This window comes from Aotus nancymaae, unplaced genomic scaffold, assembly GCF_030222135.1.
Source record: "Aotus nancymaae isolate 86718 unplaced genomic scaffold, 86718_ANA_hifiasm-v0.15.2.pri h1tg000064l_1, whole genome shotgun sequence".
Classification (NCBI taxonomy): domain Eukaryota; kingdom Metazoa; phylum Chordata; class Mammalia; order Primates; family Aotidae; genus Aotus; species Aotus nancymaae.
In genome coordinates, this window is record NW_026988479.1 from 25533787 (window position 1) to 25552751 (window position 18965).

The 18965-nt window shown below is 51.1% G+C and overlaps 1 protein-coding gene and 1 non-coding gene across 5 annotated transcripts in view; one reads left to right on the top strand and one right to left on the bottom strand.

The window, feature by feature from the left end:
- The window catches only part of NDST1 (N-deacetylase and N-sulfotransferase 1), a 73075-nt gene that overhangs the window by 45382 nt on the left and 8728 nt on the right, over window positions 1-18965 (top strand). For all 4 annotated transcript variants that reach the window (XM_021677464.2, XM_021677465.2, XM_012449187.3 and 1 more), the window contains exons 5-15: window positions 458-545; window positions 2325-2479; window positions 3159-3344; window positions 5333-5461; window positions 6143-6325; window positions 7614-7710; window positions 8857-8980; window positions 11385-11559; window positions 13970-14140; window positions 15603-15712; window positions 18173-18275. In XM_021677464.2, the coding sequence (XP_021533139.1) occupies window positions 458-545; window positions 2325-2479; window positions 3159-3344; window positions 5333-5461; window positions 6143-6325; window positions 7614-7710; window positions 8857-8980; window positions 11385-11559; window positions 13970-14140; window positions 15603-15712; window positions 18173-18275 (1521 nt within the window). The remainder of the gene's footprint in view (window positions 1-457; window positions 546-2324; window positions 2480-3158; window positions 3345-5332; window positions 5462-6142; window positions 6326-7613; window positions 7711-8856; window positions 8981-11384; window positions 11560-13969; window positions 14141-15602; window positions 15713-18172; window positions 18276-18965) is intronic.
- Window positions 9605-9706, bottom strand: LOC135270680 (small nucleolar RNA U13). Its single transcript, XR_010338820.1, has one exon. It is a non-coding gene; the product is annotated as a small nucleolar RNA U13 (small nucleolar RNA).

Genomic DNA, 18965 nt, shown 5'->3' on the forward strand with positions numbered 1-18965 from the left:
ACCCTTGTTGGGTTCTAACTCCTAGGGTCAAGCGATCCTCCTGCCCTAGCCTCCCGAGTAGTTGGGATACATGTGGTTATCTTACTGAATTCTTCCAAGAGTCCTCTGAGGGAGATATTATCATCCCTGTTTTCCATTTGATGAAACCGAGGCCTAGAGGGGTGTGAAGGCTTTTCAAGGATACATAGCAGAACTGAGCGGGAGTCTAGGTTTTCCCTTGCCAGAGGCCTGGGGGAAGGCAGCATAGGGCTGGCTTCAAGGGTGTCTGATCTGCGCAGCCACACAGAGCCCATGCTCAGAGGGGCCCGTTATATGGTTTAATACCTGCTGTTGCCTTCTCAACATTCTTTATAATTTTTGAACAGGGATTTCCACATTTTTTCCACTGCCCTCAGTGGGAGGAGCAGGGAGCTCCTGGCTTCCCCTCACTCCTTCCTTTCTCCTCTGCCTGTCCTAGGCCCTTTTTGACACACAGAACGAACTACGTGCACACATCCCGAACTTCACCTTCAACCTGGGCTACTCAGGGAAATTCTTCCACACAGGTAAGTGGGCCTGCCCCTGCCCTCACTAGCAACTATTAGGACTCCTCAGCACCCAAACCCTCAAAGCACCCATCCACGAAGGCAGCAGGTGGGTTTACTGGCCCACATTAGGGGCAGATGTGACGCCCCTGCGGCCCCCCCCCCCCCGCCAACGAGCCAACAGCCTACAAGAGCAGTCCCAGCCCAGGCAGAGGCCATCTGGGGACAACAGCAGCGGCCACTTGTCTCTCCCTAGCCTTTCAGGCTGTGCTGTCCTGGGGTGGGACTTTTTCTCTATCTTGTCTCTCCCTCCTACCTTTTAAAATTATGTGTATTATTTCTGCTTATAAAAGAAACTGGTTGAACTTTAAGAACATTACAGAAACATGTAGCATAGACAGCGAAGATGCCCTGTAATTGTACCCACCTCAGATGACCAGTGTCCTGAGTTTAGAGTCCTAAGGGTTGAGGGTGAGGGCTATAGGTTGCTTGGTGCACACTTTCCTTACTCTTTGAGACTTTCTCAAGTTCTTCATCTGCTGTCCTTCAGGGACTGGGCAGGAAAGAACAGCCCCTCAGCTGGTCATCTGCAGTAACCACTCCCCCTAGTTGCCTTCTGCCCGGGCCTCAGTGAGGCAGCCTGTCTTGAACTCTAAGAAAACCATTTTAGTCAACAATTCAACAGATGGAGGAGTATATGCAACATAGCTCCAAAGCCAAATAGGAGTGATCCTGGGTTGTCTGTCTGTATCTATTATATTCTTTTTAAAACTTTTTATTTATTTTTGGCCAGGCACTGTGGCTCATGCCTATAATCCCAGTACTTTGGGGAGCTGAGGCAGCCTTATCATTTGAGGTCAGGAGTTTGGGAGCAGCCTGATCAACATGGTGAAACCCCATCTCTACTAAAAATACAAAAATTAGCCGGGTGCAATGGCACGCACCTGTAGTACCAGCTACCGGGGAGGCTAAGGCAGGAGGATTGCTTGATCCCAGGAGTTCAAGGCTGCAGTGAGCTATGATTGCACCACTGTACTCCTGCCTGGGTGACAGAGTGAGACTCTGTCTCAAAAAACAGAACCTCTCTCTGTCACCTAGGCAGGAGTACAGTGGTGCTATCATAGCTCACTGCAGCCTTGAACTCCTGGAATCAAGCCTGCCTTAGCCTCCCCAGTAGCTGGTACTACAGGGGCATGCCACTATGCCCAGTTATTAATATTTAAAAAATTTTTTGTAGAGATGGGGCCTCGTGATGTTGCCTAGGCTGGTCTCAAACTCCTAGGCTTATACGATCCTCCCACCTTGACCTTCCAAAGTGCTGAGGTTACAAGCATGAGCCAGTGGGCCTGGTTGTTTTTTATATTCGTAATCCTTAGTGTATCAGAGGTGGTTATAGTAATATATCTGAGACAGAGGGTCAAACATCCTGTATATATACAAAGAGTTTCCATAGATCATTAGATAAAAGACAAGTGACCTAATTTGGATCACTGGAATAGAATCAGAGCATGTATGTCAGAGGTAGAAGAAACCCTTGAGATCATTGACTCCAGACCCCAAATTGTACAGATGGGTCCAAGGATCTAGAGAGAAGGTGCTCTTGGCCAAGGTCCCCCATTGAGTCAAGGGCACACTCTAGACCAGAATTCAGGGCTCTGGGGCTCTGTCTGCTCCTGTACTGTGGCCCGGATGACTTCCAGGCAGCTCCTGGGTGGGCTGTGGCCATGCGCTCCCATCCCCAGGCCCAGGCTTAGGTTAGAGGGCCCAGTGGGCGGGGCTGAGCTACCTGTGCCGCTGCAGGTACCGATGCTGAGGATGCTGGGGATGATCTGCTGCTGTCGTATGTGAAGGAGTTCTGGTGGTTCCCCCACATGTGGAGCCACATGCAGCCCCACCTTTTCCACAATCAGTCCGTGCTGGCCGAGCAGATGGCCTTGAACAAGAAGTTCGCTGTCGTGAGTAAGATTCCCTGCAGGGCAGAGCGGGACGGGCTAAGGGCTGGGCTGGAGGTCCAGATTGCTGGCCTCTTGCTGCTTTTGCAGCCTGCTCTCATGGATTTTTACGAACATCTCTGGGCCAGGGCCCAGGGAGAGCTGCCTTTTTAGCCACTGTCTCCTTGAATCCTCAAGAGAATAGTCCCTTTACAGACAAGAAACCAAGGCTCAGGGAGGTCACACCAGCTACCAAGAGGTCCAGCTGGGACATAAACTCAGGCCGTTTGTCTCCTGAGCCCAAGCTCTTACTAGAAGGGGAGTCTCTGGAAAGCTTGAAGAGGTGCTCAGTGAGGAGGGAATGAGCCCTGGGTGCAGGTAGAATGAAGAGAAGGCAGGAAAGGGCCTTGTCCTTGTCCCTCACTACAGGGTACTTGAGTCCTTTGTGCTAGAGGCATGTGTACCGGACCGAGAGTCAGGAGACCTGGGTTCTAATCCCAGCTCTGCCAGTTTCCTGCACTGAGATTCTGGGCATATTTCTTGCCCTCCCAGGCCTCAGCCTCTCCATCTGTACCATGAAGGCTCAGATGAGCGGCCCTGCCGATCTAACCTCTGATTTCCCTCTCCCATTCTACAAAGGGGGAATAAGGCCCAAAGGGGAAGGACTCCTATGCTCACACTGCCCTGGTCATCCTCTCCCCAGGAGCATGGCATTCCCACAGACATGGGGTATGCAGTGGCACCCCACCACTCTGGCGTGTACCCCGTGCACATGCAGCTGTACGAGGCTTGGAAGCAGGTGTGGAACATCCGCGTGACCAGCACGGAGGAGTACCCCCACCTGAAGCCGGCCCGCTATCGCCGTGGCTTCATCCACAATGGCATCATGGTGAGTGGGCCCCTGGAATTCCAGGAGGTAGCTGTCATGTGTGTGCACATGGTGTCCTGGGAAGCGTGGCTCTGGTTTGCTAGCTTAGGGATGGAGATCAGCTTCTGCTGCCTCCTCTGGCACCCGAGGCTCTCTGTCTCAGGGAAGGTGGGCTGCCACTCGGGCCCCTTTCATGAGCTCTTTCTTCGCTTTGTGACAGAGGATCAAGGAAGAGTGAGCATTCTCAAAAGGGGTTTCTGATGAGGATGTGGGACAGGGCTCCATTACAGTCTTTTTGCTAATTAAAAATTTTTTCTTGACTGGGCGTGGTGGCTCACACCTGTAATCCTAGCACTTTGGGAGGTCCAGGCGGGCAGATTGCTTGATCCCAGGAGTTTCAGACCAGCCTCGGAAACATAGTGAAACTCTATCTCTACTAAATACACCTGGTGATTAGCCAGCTATGGTGGTGCGTGCCTGCAGTCCCAGCTACTTGCAGGGCTGAGGCAGGAGGATCACCTGAGCCTGGGAGATCGAGGCTGCAGTGAGTCTAGATTGCACCACTGCACTTCAGCCTGGGTGACGAGTGAGACTCGGTCTCAAAAAAGAAATTATTTTTTTTTCTGGGGCTTCTACCATGTATCTATCCCTTTTCTAGGCACTGGGAACACAGAAGTGCATAAAATGGAGGAAAGTTCCTGCCCTTGTAGACCTGACATTCTGGTGGCAGGAGACAGACAATATGCTCAGGCATGTGTAAAGTACACAGTGGTCAGGTGGTGGCGAGTGCCACAGACAGAGTGAAGCCGGGAATGGAAGGAAGGAGTGCTGGCAGGAGGAGAAGCTGCTTTAAATAAGGTGGCTAGGTGGGCCTTCCTGACGCATGAGGAAGAGCACTCAAGGCGGAGAAACAGCAAGTGCAAAGCCTGAAGCAGACTGTGCTGGCTGTGTTTGAGGACCAAATAGGAGGCCAGCACGGCTGGAGGGGAGTGAGGGACGGTGGTCGATGTGTCATGGGTGGGTGAGGGACCAGATCAATAGGGCCATGTAAGGCCAGCCATTGGATGGCTGTGGGCTTTTAGGCTGAGATGGGAAGGTTTTGAATGGAGCGTGATCTGACTCATCTTTGAAAGGGATTTCTATCATTCTGGCTGTTGTGTGGAGCAGATACTGTGGGGGACAAAAGTGGCTTCAGGGAGACCAGTTAGGAGGCACTGCAGTCTTCCAGACCAGAGGTGGCAGCAGCTTGGGCCAGGATCCGACGTTGGGATGTGGCCATACTCTGGGCTTAGAATAGTTAGGCCATTGGTTAGATGAGCTGGATGCAGGGGTGGGAGGAAGAGAGGACTCAAAGATAACTGCAGGGTTTTTAGCCTGAGTGCTGGAAGGATAAGTTGTCATTGGTTGAGCTGGGGCAGCCGTGGGTAGGCAAGGTTCATGTGTTTGTCCATCAGTCCATCCATCTGTCCACCCGCTGACCTTAGCACCAGGCCCTTGTGCTGAACTCCAGTCAGTCGTTCAGCTCCTCAGCCCTGAGCTCCAGGGATGAGGGGGTGACAAGGCAGGCACATTCCCTCATCCCTTGGAGCCCACAGTTTCGTGAGGGGAGACAGACAACAAATGGCTAAGCCAGTGTGTGACAATGAGTGTCACCAGGTGAGGTTTGAACGTTGCGAGGGGGCTTGCAGAGGGCTTGGAGAGCTGCTTCAGAGAGGGCCAGGCAGGGACCGTGGCTGCAGCAGTCCAAGTTTCCAGAAACATTTCCACTCTGCTACTTTTAGGCCTGCTCATTTTGTGCAGAGAATAGCAGTGAAGTTTGTAAAATGGCAAAGGTCTGTGGGTCACTGCGGGGCGTGCTGTGCTGCAGGCTGCACCCAAGGGTGGGGGCTGTGTGGCCACATGGGAGATTGCCTTTCTGAGGAGCGGCTGGCCCTTCTTCTGAGGAAGAGTCCTCCCACCACCCTCATCCCAGGAGGCACCATAGCTCCTCTCCCCTGCCCCCTCCTCAGGTTCTCCCTCGGCAGACCTGTGGCCTCTTCACACACACCATCTTCTACAATGAGTACCCTGGCGGCTCCAGCGAGCTGGACAAGATCATCAACGGGGGCGAGCTCTTCCTCACCGTGCTCCTCAATCCTGTGAGTGCTCCACAGCCCATGGCTGCTGGTGAGAAGGCACTGCTGGGCAGCCCGTCTACAGCTGACACAGGATTCTTGGAGCCAGGAAAGGGTGGGGAGGCATGAGTGAGTGCCTGGCAGTTGGGAGACCCACTTTCCAGCGCTGGCCCTGTCCTGCCTCTGTTGTGTCACCTTGGCTAAAGAATCCGAGCGTGGTTTTTTTTTCCTTTCCTAATCATGCACTTTAATACAAAAGTGTTGGCATTTTTAGGGATGTTCCCTTCAGTCTTTGCTCATGTGTGTGTATACACATACATACATATATAAACTGCATTTCAGTTTTCTAGGTCTTGCTTTTCTTATTTGTAAAATGCAAACAATTATCCCTACTCTAATAATATTTAATAAACATCAAATGGTGGTTGTTATTCAGCTCTGTGGGCTGAGTACTCTTTATCTTCCATACACCACACCCCTCACATTTACAAAACAAAAAGCAAATATTTGGGGTCAGTCAGACCTGAGTTTTTGTCTGTTGCCTCATCCAAGTACATGCAGCAAGTTTGTTGACAGCCCAGCGTACCTTCCACTGGTCATTGGGGGCCTTGCAAGCTGAGGCAGGGTCAGAAGGGGCAGAGTTAGGGGTGAGGGTGGCTCAGACACTGATGGGCCCTGCCTCTCTCCTCCCCTCCCCTGGAGCAGATCAGCATCTTCATGACGCACCTGTCCAACTACGGGAATGACCGCCTGGGCCTGTACACCTTCAAGCACCTGGTGCGCTTCCTGCACTCCTGGACCAACCTCCGGCTGCAGACACTGCCCCCTGTGCAGCTGGCCCAGAAGTACTTCCAGATCTTCTCCGAGGAGAAGGACCCACTCTGGCAGGTGGGGGGCTGGGTACTTTGCTGCAGGGATGGAATGGTACCTCTCACAGGTGCACACTCCAGACATGGACTCGAGGCTGAGCCCTCATGCCCTCACACTCTCGCTCGCATGTAAACTCAGGCTCCCCTCTACTCACCAGGGTGGGTGTATCCACTCCTGTGCACACACACATGCACGTTCATACATGTGCATACCTCCCCATGCAGACCTACATGTGTGCACAGTCATATATAGCCTTGGAAAAGAAAAACAGTGTTAAAAAACTGAGTGGGCCGGACACAGTGGCTCACGCCTGGAATCCTGATACTTTGGGAGGCCAAGGTCGGCGGATTGCTTGAACCCAGGAGTTCAAGATCAGCCTGGGCAATATGGCAAAATCCCGTCTCTACAAAAAGTACAAAAATTAGGCGGGCATGATGGTGTCCATCTGTAGGTCCCAGGTACTTGGGAAGCTCACGTGGGAGGATCAATTGAGCCTAGAGGTTGGGGCTGCAGTGAGTTGTGATCATACCACTGTACTCCAGCCTGGACAACAGAGTGAGACCCTGTCTCAAAAACAAAAAACAACAAAAAACTCCAAGTGAACACAGGGCTGACAAAGTATAGTAAGTAACTGCCCTGTCTTAGACAGACTCAGATAATCTCTTGTGTCTCTTCCAACTCCAGCAGGCTCTGAGCAGGAAAAGGGACTGATGGGAGGGATTGGGGAGCAGTTTTTGGGAAAGTCTGCTCCTTGGGGCTGTTGAAAAGTAGAAGCAGAAGCTGGAATTGGTGGCAGTCTCATAGTTCAGACTAGGAGTCCACAAACCATGACTCATGGGCCAAATCCAGCCTGAGACCTGTTTTTGTAAAGCAAGTTTTATTGGCACACAGCCAAGCTCACTCTTGTATGTACCGTCTGTAGCTGTGTTCATGCTGTGACAGCAGAGTCGAGTAGTTGCAATGGAAGCTTTCATACCCAAAGCCTAAAATATTTACTAAACATTTACTAAAAGATTTACTAAACTTTACAGGAAACATTTCTTGAGCCCCTGGTTCAGACGCAGGTTGTCCAGTTAAATTCAACAAGTCCTTATGAGTTCCTGTTATGTGCTAAGCACGGGGCTGTGCCTTTTGCCAGGCTCTTTGGGGGACGTGAAACTAAGCACAAGTGGAGACTGCCTGTCAGGGGCTCAGTGTCTGGGGTGGGGATGTGACATGAGCTGTAAGGGCCACAGATCCATGTGCAGTGGGAATCTGCTGACTGGGTTCTGGGGCGCCCCACGCGTCTCTTCCACTGTTGTTTTAGGACCCCTGTGAGGACAAACGTCACAAAGACATCTGGTCCAAGGAGAAGACATGTGACCGCTTCCCAAAACTCCTCATCATCGGCCCCCAGAAAACAGGCAGGTCTCTCTGCTCTTGACCCAGCTTCCCCAACTACCTGCTGTCTCAGCCACAGAATTCTGAGGACTGCCTCACCCTGGCCCCACTCCCTGATAATTTGCTCCGTCTTTCCCAGGAAGTAGGAGTGAAGTTGGGTGAACACAAATTGCCTGTCAGTATAGAGGGGAAAGGTGGGGGCTGGAATTCTATTTATCCTGAACCATTCATAGCCTCAGGGAGCTCTCCCTACATCCTCCTGGGAGTCTCCAAGTCTAGGTAGAGAAGCCCAGATCAGTTGCTTTGCAAGTTTGAGTAGTGCCAAGCAAAACTGGTACAAAGAGGACTGTGATCAATTAGCCATGTCTGCCAGAGGTACAGGAGGGAGAAGCAGTGACATGATTGCTAAGCGTTTGTCACCCATACAACCCTGCAAGGCACAAATGGGTACTCCCATTTTATAGACAGAAACTCAAGGTTCAGACAAGTCAAGTGACTTCCCTTTACACATTCAATTAGGTAATGGCAATTCCAGGTCCTGAACTCTGGCCTCTGTGGCCCTGAAACATATACTCTTAATTGCCAAACTCTACAGCCTCCTTCTCTTCTGAGCTGTCTTATAGCATGTAAACCATAGATTCATACCACAGAAAGTGAATGAACTCCCTGAGGAGGAGGTAGGGCAGGATGCAGTGAGGAGGTGATATTGGGAAGAGGAGACATGGGAACTAGATTTCTTAGTTCTTTAAGAATTTCACGTTAACAGAACTAGAGGGTCATAGACTCCCTTTTCCCTGAGCTCCTAGCAAGTGCCCAGAGGACAGAGGCCCAGAGCTGGAAAGGACCAGCTCTTCCGGGATGCTGAGGCTGCCAGAGTACAGTGGTGAGAAGGATTCTGAGGCCAAGTCCTTGTTTAGTGAAGAATGCTGTGATGGATTAGTGATGTCTGCAGTATACGGGAGTTGCAGTGTCCACATGCATGCCACATATTTACCACCCTGGATTTAGTAATTCCTTCATTGGACAGATAAAGAAGCTAAGACCCAGAGAAAGGCATAGACCTTCCCAGGATCCCCACTGTGGGTAATGGGGAGCTAGGCTCAGAACCCAGACTCTATCTTTTGGCTGGGTGCTGGGCCCTGGGTCTCAGCTGTCTCCCCTCCCGACAGGCACCACTGCCCTCTACCTGTTCCTGGGCATGCACCCGGACCTAAGCAGCAACTACCCCAGCTCTGAGACCTTTGAGGAGATCCAGTTTTTTAATGGCCACAACTATCACAAAGGCATCGACTGGTGAGTTGGCCTTTCTGTCCACAGCAGACGGGAAGGCCACCCTGGGGCCTCCCACAAGTCTGCTGTGGCCACAGCAGGAAGCAGCTGGAGCTTGCTCACACGCAGCTGAAGTTCCTGTAAACAGGGACAAAGTGCGGCGACCCTTGAGTCATGGTGCGACAGTGTTGTCATAGACAGGACACTCGATGAGGAAGCCCTTTGCCCCTTTGCCCCTCTGCTCTACTGCCTGCAGTCAGAGATGCTGAAGCCGAAGTCCACCCCTCCCTTGCTTGCAGGGAGGCATCCTGAGTCCTGGGGAGGAGGATTCACCCAAGTTCCCAAGGTCTGAAACGCAAATGTTCTGGCCCTCCTCACTGCATGTGGCTGACTGAAGCAGAAGGTGTTCTTGTGGGCCCTTCGGGGACAGGTCACCAGTCTTTGGGCATCACTTGGGGACGTCATTAGGATTGCTGCTTCCCACTGGAGCCTGCAGAAGTTACCTCTATAGAAGTTCCCAGCAGAGGGTCCCAGCAGAGGGTCCCTTAAGGGTGTGGGGGCCAGAATAGAGACAGTTTTACTCTCCACCTTTTCAGTTTGCATCTTTCTCTATTTGCCTTTTTTTTTCTTTTCCTTTTAAAATTTTCATGTCAGGCAGATAATGTGCTGACATCATAACAAAGTCTGAGGTGGGTGCACCTCACACATGGGTGTGAACACCCAGTCATCACGTGCATGGATTGCAAAGTTTGCCTTTTTAAACCTTGTTCATGTGTTACCATTATTTATTATTTTTATGTCAGCCTGTTCCCTGGGTGGAGAGGTTATGGGCCTTCTGTCTGTTTTTGGTATTTTTCTGTGCGTATTTATCTTTTTTATCTGTGTGTCATCACTCTGTCTGCCTCTGTATCTGTCTTTCCATCCATCCAGCTACCTACATTTTTTTTTTTTTTTTGAGATGGAGTCTCACTCTCACCAGGCTGGAGTACAGTGGTGTGATCTCAGCTCACTGCAACCTCCCAGGTTCAAGTGATTCTCCTGCTTCCCAGGTTCAAGTGATTCTCCTGCCTTAGCCTCCTGAGTAGCGGGGACTACAGGCACAAGCCACCACGCCCAGCTAATTTTTGTATTTTTAGTAGAGACGGGGTTTCACCATGTTGGCCAGGATGGTCTCGATCTTGACCTCGTGATCCTCCCACCTTGGCCTCCCAAAGTGCTGGGATTACAGGCGTGAGACACTGGCCCCAGCCACATCTATCTACATTTCTAGCATGTCCACAGTGTCTTATCTAAAATCTACTGTGGCTAGATGGATTATTGGAAGTCAACATTTTCAGATTTTAGAAAAGTAATAAGGTGTGAAACCACATATTTAGTAACATCTTCAGCGATGCCTGGGGCGGCAACCTGTTAGGAAATTCATTAATACGTCTCTAGCAAAGTATGTGAATATTTACACAAAGAAAGAGGAATAAGTCAGGTTTTGTTGCCAAATGGCTTTGCTGCAAACTTAGGAAGCAAAACCTGTGTTTTCAGAGCTTTCTCATTTGAGATATTGTAAACAAAGGATCGTGGACAAGCAAACAAAATTCAACAAGATGAAAGAAAGCATGATTCCTTGGCCCGATCCCCAAGAGTTTGATTTTGTAGGTTGGTGTAAAGTGAGCTACAGGAATCTAACAGGCTCCCAGAACGCTCTGATGAAGCCTATCCCTGGGACCACCCTAGAGAAGCCCCACCTCGCTGGATAGGATAGGGACCCTGTACCGTTCATGAGGGTGGGCTTTGCTTCCCACAAGCCTCAGAAGTCGGGCCCTGGAGTGTTCATTTGGTTTTCAGAGGTTCTTCATCCAGAGGTGGCCATCGCTCTGGTGGGATATGGGCAGCTCACCCACAGCAGGCTGGGAGGGGATGTGGGTGGCAGGAGTTCCTGGTCCACAGTGACAGCCCAGAAGGTGTTCCCCCAGGTCAGGAAAGAAAGCCCGCCATCTGGAGGCCTCCTCTCTCTGTGCCAGCCTCCCTGGAGCAGCCCTGGAGCCGCTCTGAGCCCCAGCTCGCCCCCTAGAGGCAGAGAGAGTGACAGCTCTGGCAGTTTAGCCTGGAGCAGCCGAGGGGGCGGGATCCCAGAGTTTAGGATTGAGGGGCGTTACCGCTCCCCATGACCTACAACCGACGGCGAACCCACAAGTCTTCTGATCCTCCTGACCCCAGAGTCTCCTCGAAAAGGAGAAATTTGAAACCAGGAGGCTGCCAAGAGACCGTTCCCCTCCAGAATCCCCACTGGAGGCAAGTCTTTGTTTGGTTGGGAGCAAAGTGTCCCGCCTGCTCTCCGAGGAAGTTCTATCCCAGCGCCTCACCCACCAGCCGTGTTCCCTAGCTCCCTCCTCAAGAATTTTATCTGTGAGGTCCCTCTCTGGGCTTCCTGCAGGTACATGGAGTTCTTCCCCATCCCTTCCAACACCACCTCTGACTTCTACTTTGAGAAAAGCGCCAACTACTTTGATTCAGAAGTGGCGCCCCGGCGGGCAGCAGCCCTTTTGCCCAAAGCCAAGGTCCTGACCATCCTCATCAACCCCGCGGACCGGGCCTATTCCTGGTACCAGGTAAGTGGGGCTGGGGTGGAGTCCCTGTGTGGGGGGGCGTAGGGCTCCTTTGGATACTCAGTTCCTCACTCACTCAACATATATTAGTAAGTACCTACTGTGTGCCAGCCCTCAGCCAGGCACCTGGAGCATGGTGGTAGCTGAGAATAGAGTCCCTGGTGGAGGAGTCAGGCAGAAATGGAAAGCCAGCTGCCAGTCCTCCTAGCGTCATTCAGGGTCCTGCCTCTGATTCTGACATTGACAAGAGATGGAGGCTGGTTACACCTTGAGGAAGCTTAGATTTGGTGAACAGTGACTCAGGATCATACTGACTGTAGCTTCCTCGCTGGACACTGGGGTGGGAGTGGGAGCTCGTGGAAGGACAAGACACAGCACTGCCATTCACAGTGGAGAAGGCGGGCTCCTGACCAGGTGAGGCAGTTACCTGGACTGTGATATGTGGAGAGGGTGTGGATCCGAGCCCCTATCTGGAGCATGTATGAACCAGAGCTCTCTTTAATGCCTATGGCCTGACTTAATTTCCTGCACGCCAGCCCACTGAACCTGCAGGAATGCTTTCAGGCCTTCCATGGCGGGTCAGGGGGAGTCCATCCCCTCCCTGGCTGCCAGCATTCCTGGGATTATGCCACACTACCAAGCACTTTGATTCAGAAGTGGCACCCCAGCGGAAAGCCACCCTGCTGTCCAGGCCGAGGTCCCGAGTATCCTCATTAACCCAGCAGACCAGGTCCGTGCTTGGTGTTGGGGAGGGAGTGGGGCCCTGGGCTAAGGGAGGTGTTGCCAGCGAGGTGTCCCCTGTCCTGCCTGGGACAGCCTCTTCAGGCCTGGCCACTGGCCTGTGCCATTTCCCACCTCTCTTTGAGCCTCTTTTCTCAGATGTGACAGTGGCTGCCTCCCGCCTGGGCCTTCTCGGTCTCCGCAGGGCTGTCACCTGCCTCCTCTTTGCTCACATGGAAGTCTCTCCTCCTGCCCCTCCCTGAGCCTGTGGGGAAGCCCTCTCTTACTCTTGTTCTCTAGGGCTTCTGTTTATGCCCTGATGTTTGCTTTCTCATGGGCTTTTTCTTTAGGAGAAGAAAACCAAGAAACACTCATTGGGTATTTCTCTTTTCTGCTGTGCCATGTGCCTCTGCCTCCTGGCGCTGTGCAGGGAACTGGCAATCTGCTTTCCTTGGGGAACGCAGGGTAGAGAGGGAGCTGCCACAGGTTGGGTCAGTCCCTGCTCTGCACTGACACTGCTCTACATCTGCCACCTCACTGGAGAGTCATGGCGGGTTTCTAGAAGGCAGAGGAGGGGTTTGATGTTTGTGTCCCCTTCTCGAAGATGAGAAAACCATGTTTCAGTAAGTTTCATGTGGTGGCATTTGAATCAAGTCTGGTGAATCTAAGACCCTATTCCTTTTTCTGTCCATGGTCAAGAGGGGTAAGGGAGAGAAGGAGAAGGGACGCTCATTCCCCCCAGGAGGGAGCGGGAAGGCGCTGGAGGAGAGGAAGGGTGGTGGCCTGTCTCAGAAGAAGGTCTGGACGAGGAGGAGGCTGCTGTGCACCATTATCGTCCCGGCCCTGGGCTGTGTGTGGTCCTCAGGGGAGGGGGTTGGCAACTGGTGGGTAATGCCTGTTGCGCAGGTGCCTGAGCTCTGGACTTCTGTTCTTAGTGAATTCTGCAGATGCCAACCTCCCATGGCATTACTTCAGGTGGTTCAGACCTGCCAGTCTCCCTTTTATAGCTCTTTCCAAATCCTGATTTCCGTAAAGGAGAAATGCTCACTTTAGTGCAAGTGGCTCTTACGGCCTTTCTAACACTGCCAACCTCTGCTTTCAACAAAGAGGGCATGTTCAGGGCCTGTTGCAGCCATTTGTGTGTGGCTGGAGTTTCATAACATTGCTTTGTTTTCATTGCATTTATGAGTGGTTGCCTTCTATATATGACAACAGTGAAGTGGTGCGATCTCAGTTCATTGCAACCTCTGCCTCCCGGGTTCAAGTGATTCTCATGCCTCAGCCTCCTGAGTAGCTGGGACCACAGGTGCACACTGCCATGCTGGCTAATTTTTGTATTTTTAGTACAGATGGGGTTTCACCATGTTGGCCAGGCTGGTCTTGAACTCCTGACCTCAAGTGAGCCACCCACCTCAGCCTCCCAAAGTTCTGAGATTACAGGCTTGAGTCACTGCACCCGGCCTCAGGAAATCCTGCTTTAGTCCAGCTCCCCTATTTCGAAGATGGAGAAGTTGGGGCTCTGGGAGCAGTGGCTTCCCCTGACACTGGACATGGTGAGAGGCAGAGCCAGGACTCAGACCCAGAGCTCCTGGGTCCAGCTGAGGATCTTCTGGCCACCTCGCAGTCTGCTGTCGCTCTAAGGCTACTTCCTTTGTGCCCTCCATGTGACATACTGACCTTTCCTTGTCTGCAGCACCAGCGAGCCCATGACGACCCGGTGGCCCTAAAGTATACCTTCCATGAGGTGATTACAGCTGGCTCCGATGCGTCTTCGAAGCTGCGTGCCCTTCAGAACCGCTGCCTGGTCCCCGGCTGGTACGCCACCCACATCGAGCGCTGGCTCAGTGCCTATCACGCCAACCAGGTAGCTCCTGTCCCTGACCCTGTGAGGGCAGTCACAGTACTGGCTTGCTGTGGTTAGCGGAGAGCCTCAGACTCTTTCTCACCAGCCACAGGGCCAGATATGCCCTCCTCCAAGTGCTAGACCCTTGGGTCTATAAAAAGATTTTATTATTATTATTTTGAGACAGGATCTCTGTTGCCCAGGCTGGAGTGCAATGGCGTGATGGCAGCTTATTGTAGCCTCAACATCCCGAGCTCACATGATCCTCCCACCTCAGCCTCCCAAGTAGCTGGGACTACAGGTGTAAACCACTGTGCCCAGCTAATTTTTTTTTTTTTTTTTTTTAAGAAACAAGGTCTTACTATGTTGCCCAGGCTGGTCTCAAATTCCTGGGCTCAAGCAATCCTCCCTTGGTCTTCTAAAGTGCTGGGATTACAGGCATGAGCCACTGCACCTGGCCTAAAAAGACTGTAGACCTGTTTATCCCAAGGTTGATACATGAGAACTCCCCAAGCCTGTGTCCCATCACCACAGACCTGTAGCCCTAAGGGGACCCAGAAAGCCCTAAGGCAGTCAGGTGATGGAGGGAGAGCCTGATTGGAGGGCTGGTATCCCCCTCCAATTATACCAGGCCTTGTATTTATTTATTTATTGTGAGATGGAGTCTTGCTCTGTCTCCCAGTCTGGAGTACAGTGGCATGATCTTGGCTCACTGCAACCTCTGCCTCCTGGGTTCAAGCACTTCTCCCACCACAACCTCCCAAGTAGCTGGGATTAGAGGCATGTACCACCATGCCTGGATAATTTTGTGGTTTTTTTTTTTTTTTGAGATGGAGTCTTGCTCTGTCACCAAGCTGGAGTGCAGTGGCTCAATCTTGGCTCACTGCAACCTCCGCTTCCTGGGTTCAAGTGATTCTTCCGCCTCAGCCTCCTGAGTAGCTGGGACCACAGGCGCGTGCCACCACGCCCGGATAATTTTTTTGTATTTTTAGTAGAGACGGGGTTTCACCGTGTTGGCCAGGCTGGTCTTGAACTCCTGACCTCAAGTGATCTGCCTGCCTCAGCCTCCCAAAGTGCTGGGATTACAGGTGTGAGCTACCATGCCTGGCCATACCAGGCCTTTTAGGCAAACTTGTGGAGTGTTTGAGCAGAAGAGTGACATGTGGGCTGGAAGCCAGAGAGAGGCCAGAGAAGGATGTTTGTAGGGACTTGAGGGGCAGGCAGTGTTTTGGTGATAGCTCTCACTCCTGCTCTCCAAGAAATGTCACTGGGCAGTGGAAGCTGGTGGAGAGCAAGAGTGAGACCACAGAGGACTGATCTTGGGGACACCTGCCATTCAATAGGGGAGGAGGAGCTAGATTCTAGAGGGTGCAGGATTCCATATTTATAAGCAGGCCCATTCCTGCTGCTGTGACTATTGTCCCTGTTTGCCACCAAAGACAAAGCAGGTCCTGATCCCCTTTCTCCCTTTCCTCGTTTCCAGATTCTGGTCTTGGATGGCAAACTGCTGCGAACAGAACCTGCCAAAGTGATGGACACGGTGCAGAAGTTCCTTGGGGTGACCAACACCATTGACTACCACAGAACCTTGGCGTGAGTGTTGCCTTTGCCTCTCAGCAGGTTATTTCCCTGATAAGGCACCTGGGCCAAAAAAGCCAAAGGCTTGAATAATTATGAGAGAGACAGAGGTTAATTAGAGTCAGCAAGTATGAGAAATTCTTAATATGATTTAAGTCATATTAATAAAGGTATCACCTTAAGAAAAAGGGAGGTGATAAATCTGTTCTACTCTGATCAGACCATCCTGGAGTGTTCTCTTTCATCTGGGCTGACCATTTTCAGAGTGTTTTATGTAAGTAAGTTAGATCACTAATGAGCCGCCCCAATTCTCACAAGTTTTCTTAGCATTAGGTTTTTTCTTTTCTTTTTTTTTTTTGTAAGACAAGGTCATTCTGTTGCCCAGGCTGGAGTACAGTGGCGTGATTTCGGCTCACTGCAACCTCAACCTCCCAGGCTCAAGTGATCCTCCCACCTCAGCCTCCTGAGTAGCTTGGGACCACAGGCAGTTAAATTAGCGACTCCTGGCTAATTTTTGTATGTTTTGTAGAGATGGGGTTTCACCGTGTTACTCAGGCTAGTCTCAAATGGCGTGGTGACTCTTGCCTATAATCGCACCATTTTCGGAGGCCAAGGCGTGCGAATCGCCTGAGGTCAGGAGTTTGAGACCAGCCTGGCCAATCTGGCGAAACGCTGTCTCTACTAAAAATACAAAAATTAGCCAGGCATAGTGGCAGGTGCCTGTAATCCCAGCTGCTCAGGAGGCTGAGGCAGAGAATGGCTTGAACCCCGGAGGCAGAGGTTGCAGTAAGCCGAGATCGCACCATTGCACTCCAGCCTGGGCAACGAGAATGAAACTCTGCCTCAAAACAAAAACAAAAACAAAAAATCTTACTCAGCACCTCATGCAAGTGCGTCAAGAATGCCCTCCCACCATGAGTAAGTGCCTGCCCAAATTCAGGGACTCAGGGCTGGGAGAGGCTTCTTTCCAGTGCTATGTCACAGATAAGTGACATACTCAGATGAGGGGACCCCAAGAGAAGGAGGAATCAAGCCACCCTCCCTGGCTCCATTCTTGGAAAAATCTTGCCACAAGTATATTCCCTCTTCACTGTGGTGGGAGTTGAAGGTGGAGAAGGGAAGTCAGTCCTTCACCTTGAGGGAGAAAGGGCCACCTGCTAAGGCCGTGGGCCATGGTGTCGGAGCTGCCTGGGTTAGGGCCCCGCATCCATTTCCTCGACCTTTCAAGCCTCAGTTTCCTCTGTAAGTTGGGGATAAAGGTAATAATCCCTGCGTCCTGAAGGCCACTGAATTGAATGAAAGCTTTATGTGGAGCTCTTAGCTGAGTGCTTGGCATACACTAAGTGATAAATAAGTGGTAGCTGCTGTTGTCCTTGTCATCACCACCACCACCACCATCATTGTCATCATCTATACCTATCCTGTGACCCATTCAGAAATCTGTGTTCTCCTCCTTGATTCATGGGAATTCAGTGTTCTTGATGCCCTCATGCTCAAGAATCTCCTAATAGTTCCTGATCCAGGGCTGAATTCTGATGTCAGTATCCTTCCCTTCCCCATGACAGCTTCAGATCTCATATCCCAAAAATGCCTGTGAAAGCAGAAGGCTGGGCACAGTGGCTTACGCCTGTAATAATCCCAGCACTTTGGGAGGCTAAGGCGAGTGGATCACCTTAGGTCAGGAGTTCTAGACCAGCCTGGCCAGCATTGAGAAACCCTATTCTGCTAAAAATACAAAATTAGCCAGGATTGGTGGCGTGTGCCTGTAATCCCAGCTACTTGGGAGGCTGAGGCAGGAGAATCGCTTGAACCTGGGAGGCAGAGGTTGCAATGAGCCAAGATTGCGCCGCTGCACTCCAGCCTGGGCAACAAGAGTGAAACTCCATCTCAAAAAGAAAAAAAAAAAGAAAGCAGGATAATGTTGGCAGTCTTGCTGTATCATTTCTGAAGTTTACTCCAAAAAATAAAACACTCCAGTGATAGGCATGCTTAAGTGGAGCTGTGGTTGCCGCATGTTTTGATAAAGATGAAATGTATTAAAAAGCAAAAGAACCTCCACTAAACACCCCCTTCCCCGTTGACACTGGAAGGGATACAGAAGGCTTCTTGGGGGTTTTTATTTGTTTGTTTTAAAAGTTACTCAGCATTGAGAATGCTCAGAAAAGATTTCCCAGAACATTGAAGGATGGGAAACTGTTCATGCTGTAGTTTGCTGAAGGGGCTGCGGCTGCTCAGGCTGAAGAAGAGGCGACTCAGAGTGTGTGAGCTGCCCTTTGCCGGGAAGTAGGGCAGGCACATTTAGTGCAGCCCAGGGCACATTTGATCCCACAGGTGGCACATAGCCCCCGACAGTCCATGTAGGTTCAAGAGCAGTACATTGGGCTCTGCTATTCCTGGGGTCCATGAACATGGCTTTAAGGTGGGAAGTGGCTGGGCTGAGCCAGCTCCCATCCAGAGACTTTCCCACCTTTGCAGGTTTGATCCAAAGAAAGGATTTTGGTGCCAACTGCTCGAAGGAGGAAAAACCAAGTGTCTGGGCAAAAGCAAGGGCCGGAAATATCCCGAGATGGACTTGGATGTAAGTGGTGGACACACTACCTATGGCAGCTGCATAAGTGTAAGGGGCCCATGTATGGGGTTGCGGGGGCTTCTCTTCCCTTTATCATGCACTCAGCATGTTCATGGCCTTAGCTTCTCTTGGGTAGTATTTCTAAGAGTAGGAAATGTGGGCTGGGACATAGTGGGTCAGAACTGATTTTGTCAAACAAGTGTTGATTACCTTCTATTAAGGGCTGAGTGCTGTGGGGTTTTGAGAATGAGCCAGACATGTTCTCTGCCTTCAAGGAACTCCTGGTCTTGGAGGGAGATGAGTCACAACACCAATAAGTAGAATATAGGCAGAGCGCTGTGCACAGTCAGAGAGGGCACACAAGCGCTATGGGAATTCAGAACAAGGGAATGACACTTGAAGCTGAGAGGGGTAAAAAAGGCTCCTTAAAGGAGGGATGGGGGTCTCTGGAGTTGCGCCTAGAAGGACGAGATCTATTTTATAGTATTCGGACTTATGGAATGGGAGAGTAGGTAAGAACAGCATGTGTAAAAGCATAGGGGAAAAAAAGAAGTTTTAAAAAATATATAGGCAAAAGGTCACAGACCGTGTGTCTTGTTATTTCCTCCTTTTCCTACTTTCCTCTTTTTTAAAAATTTTTTTATTTTTGAGGCAGGGTCTTGTTCTGTTGTCTAGGCTGGAAAGCAGTGGTGTGATCAT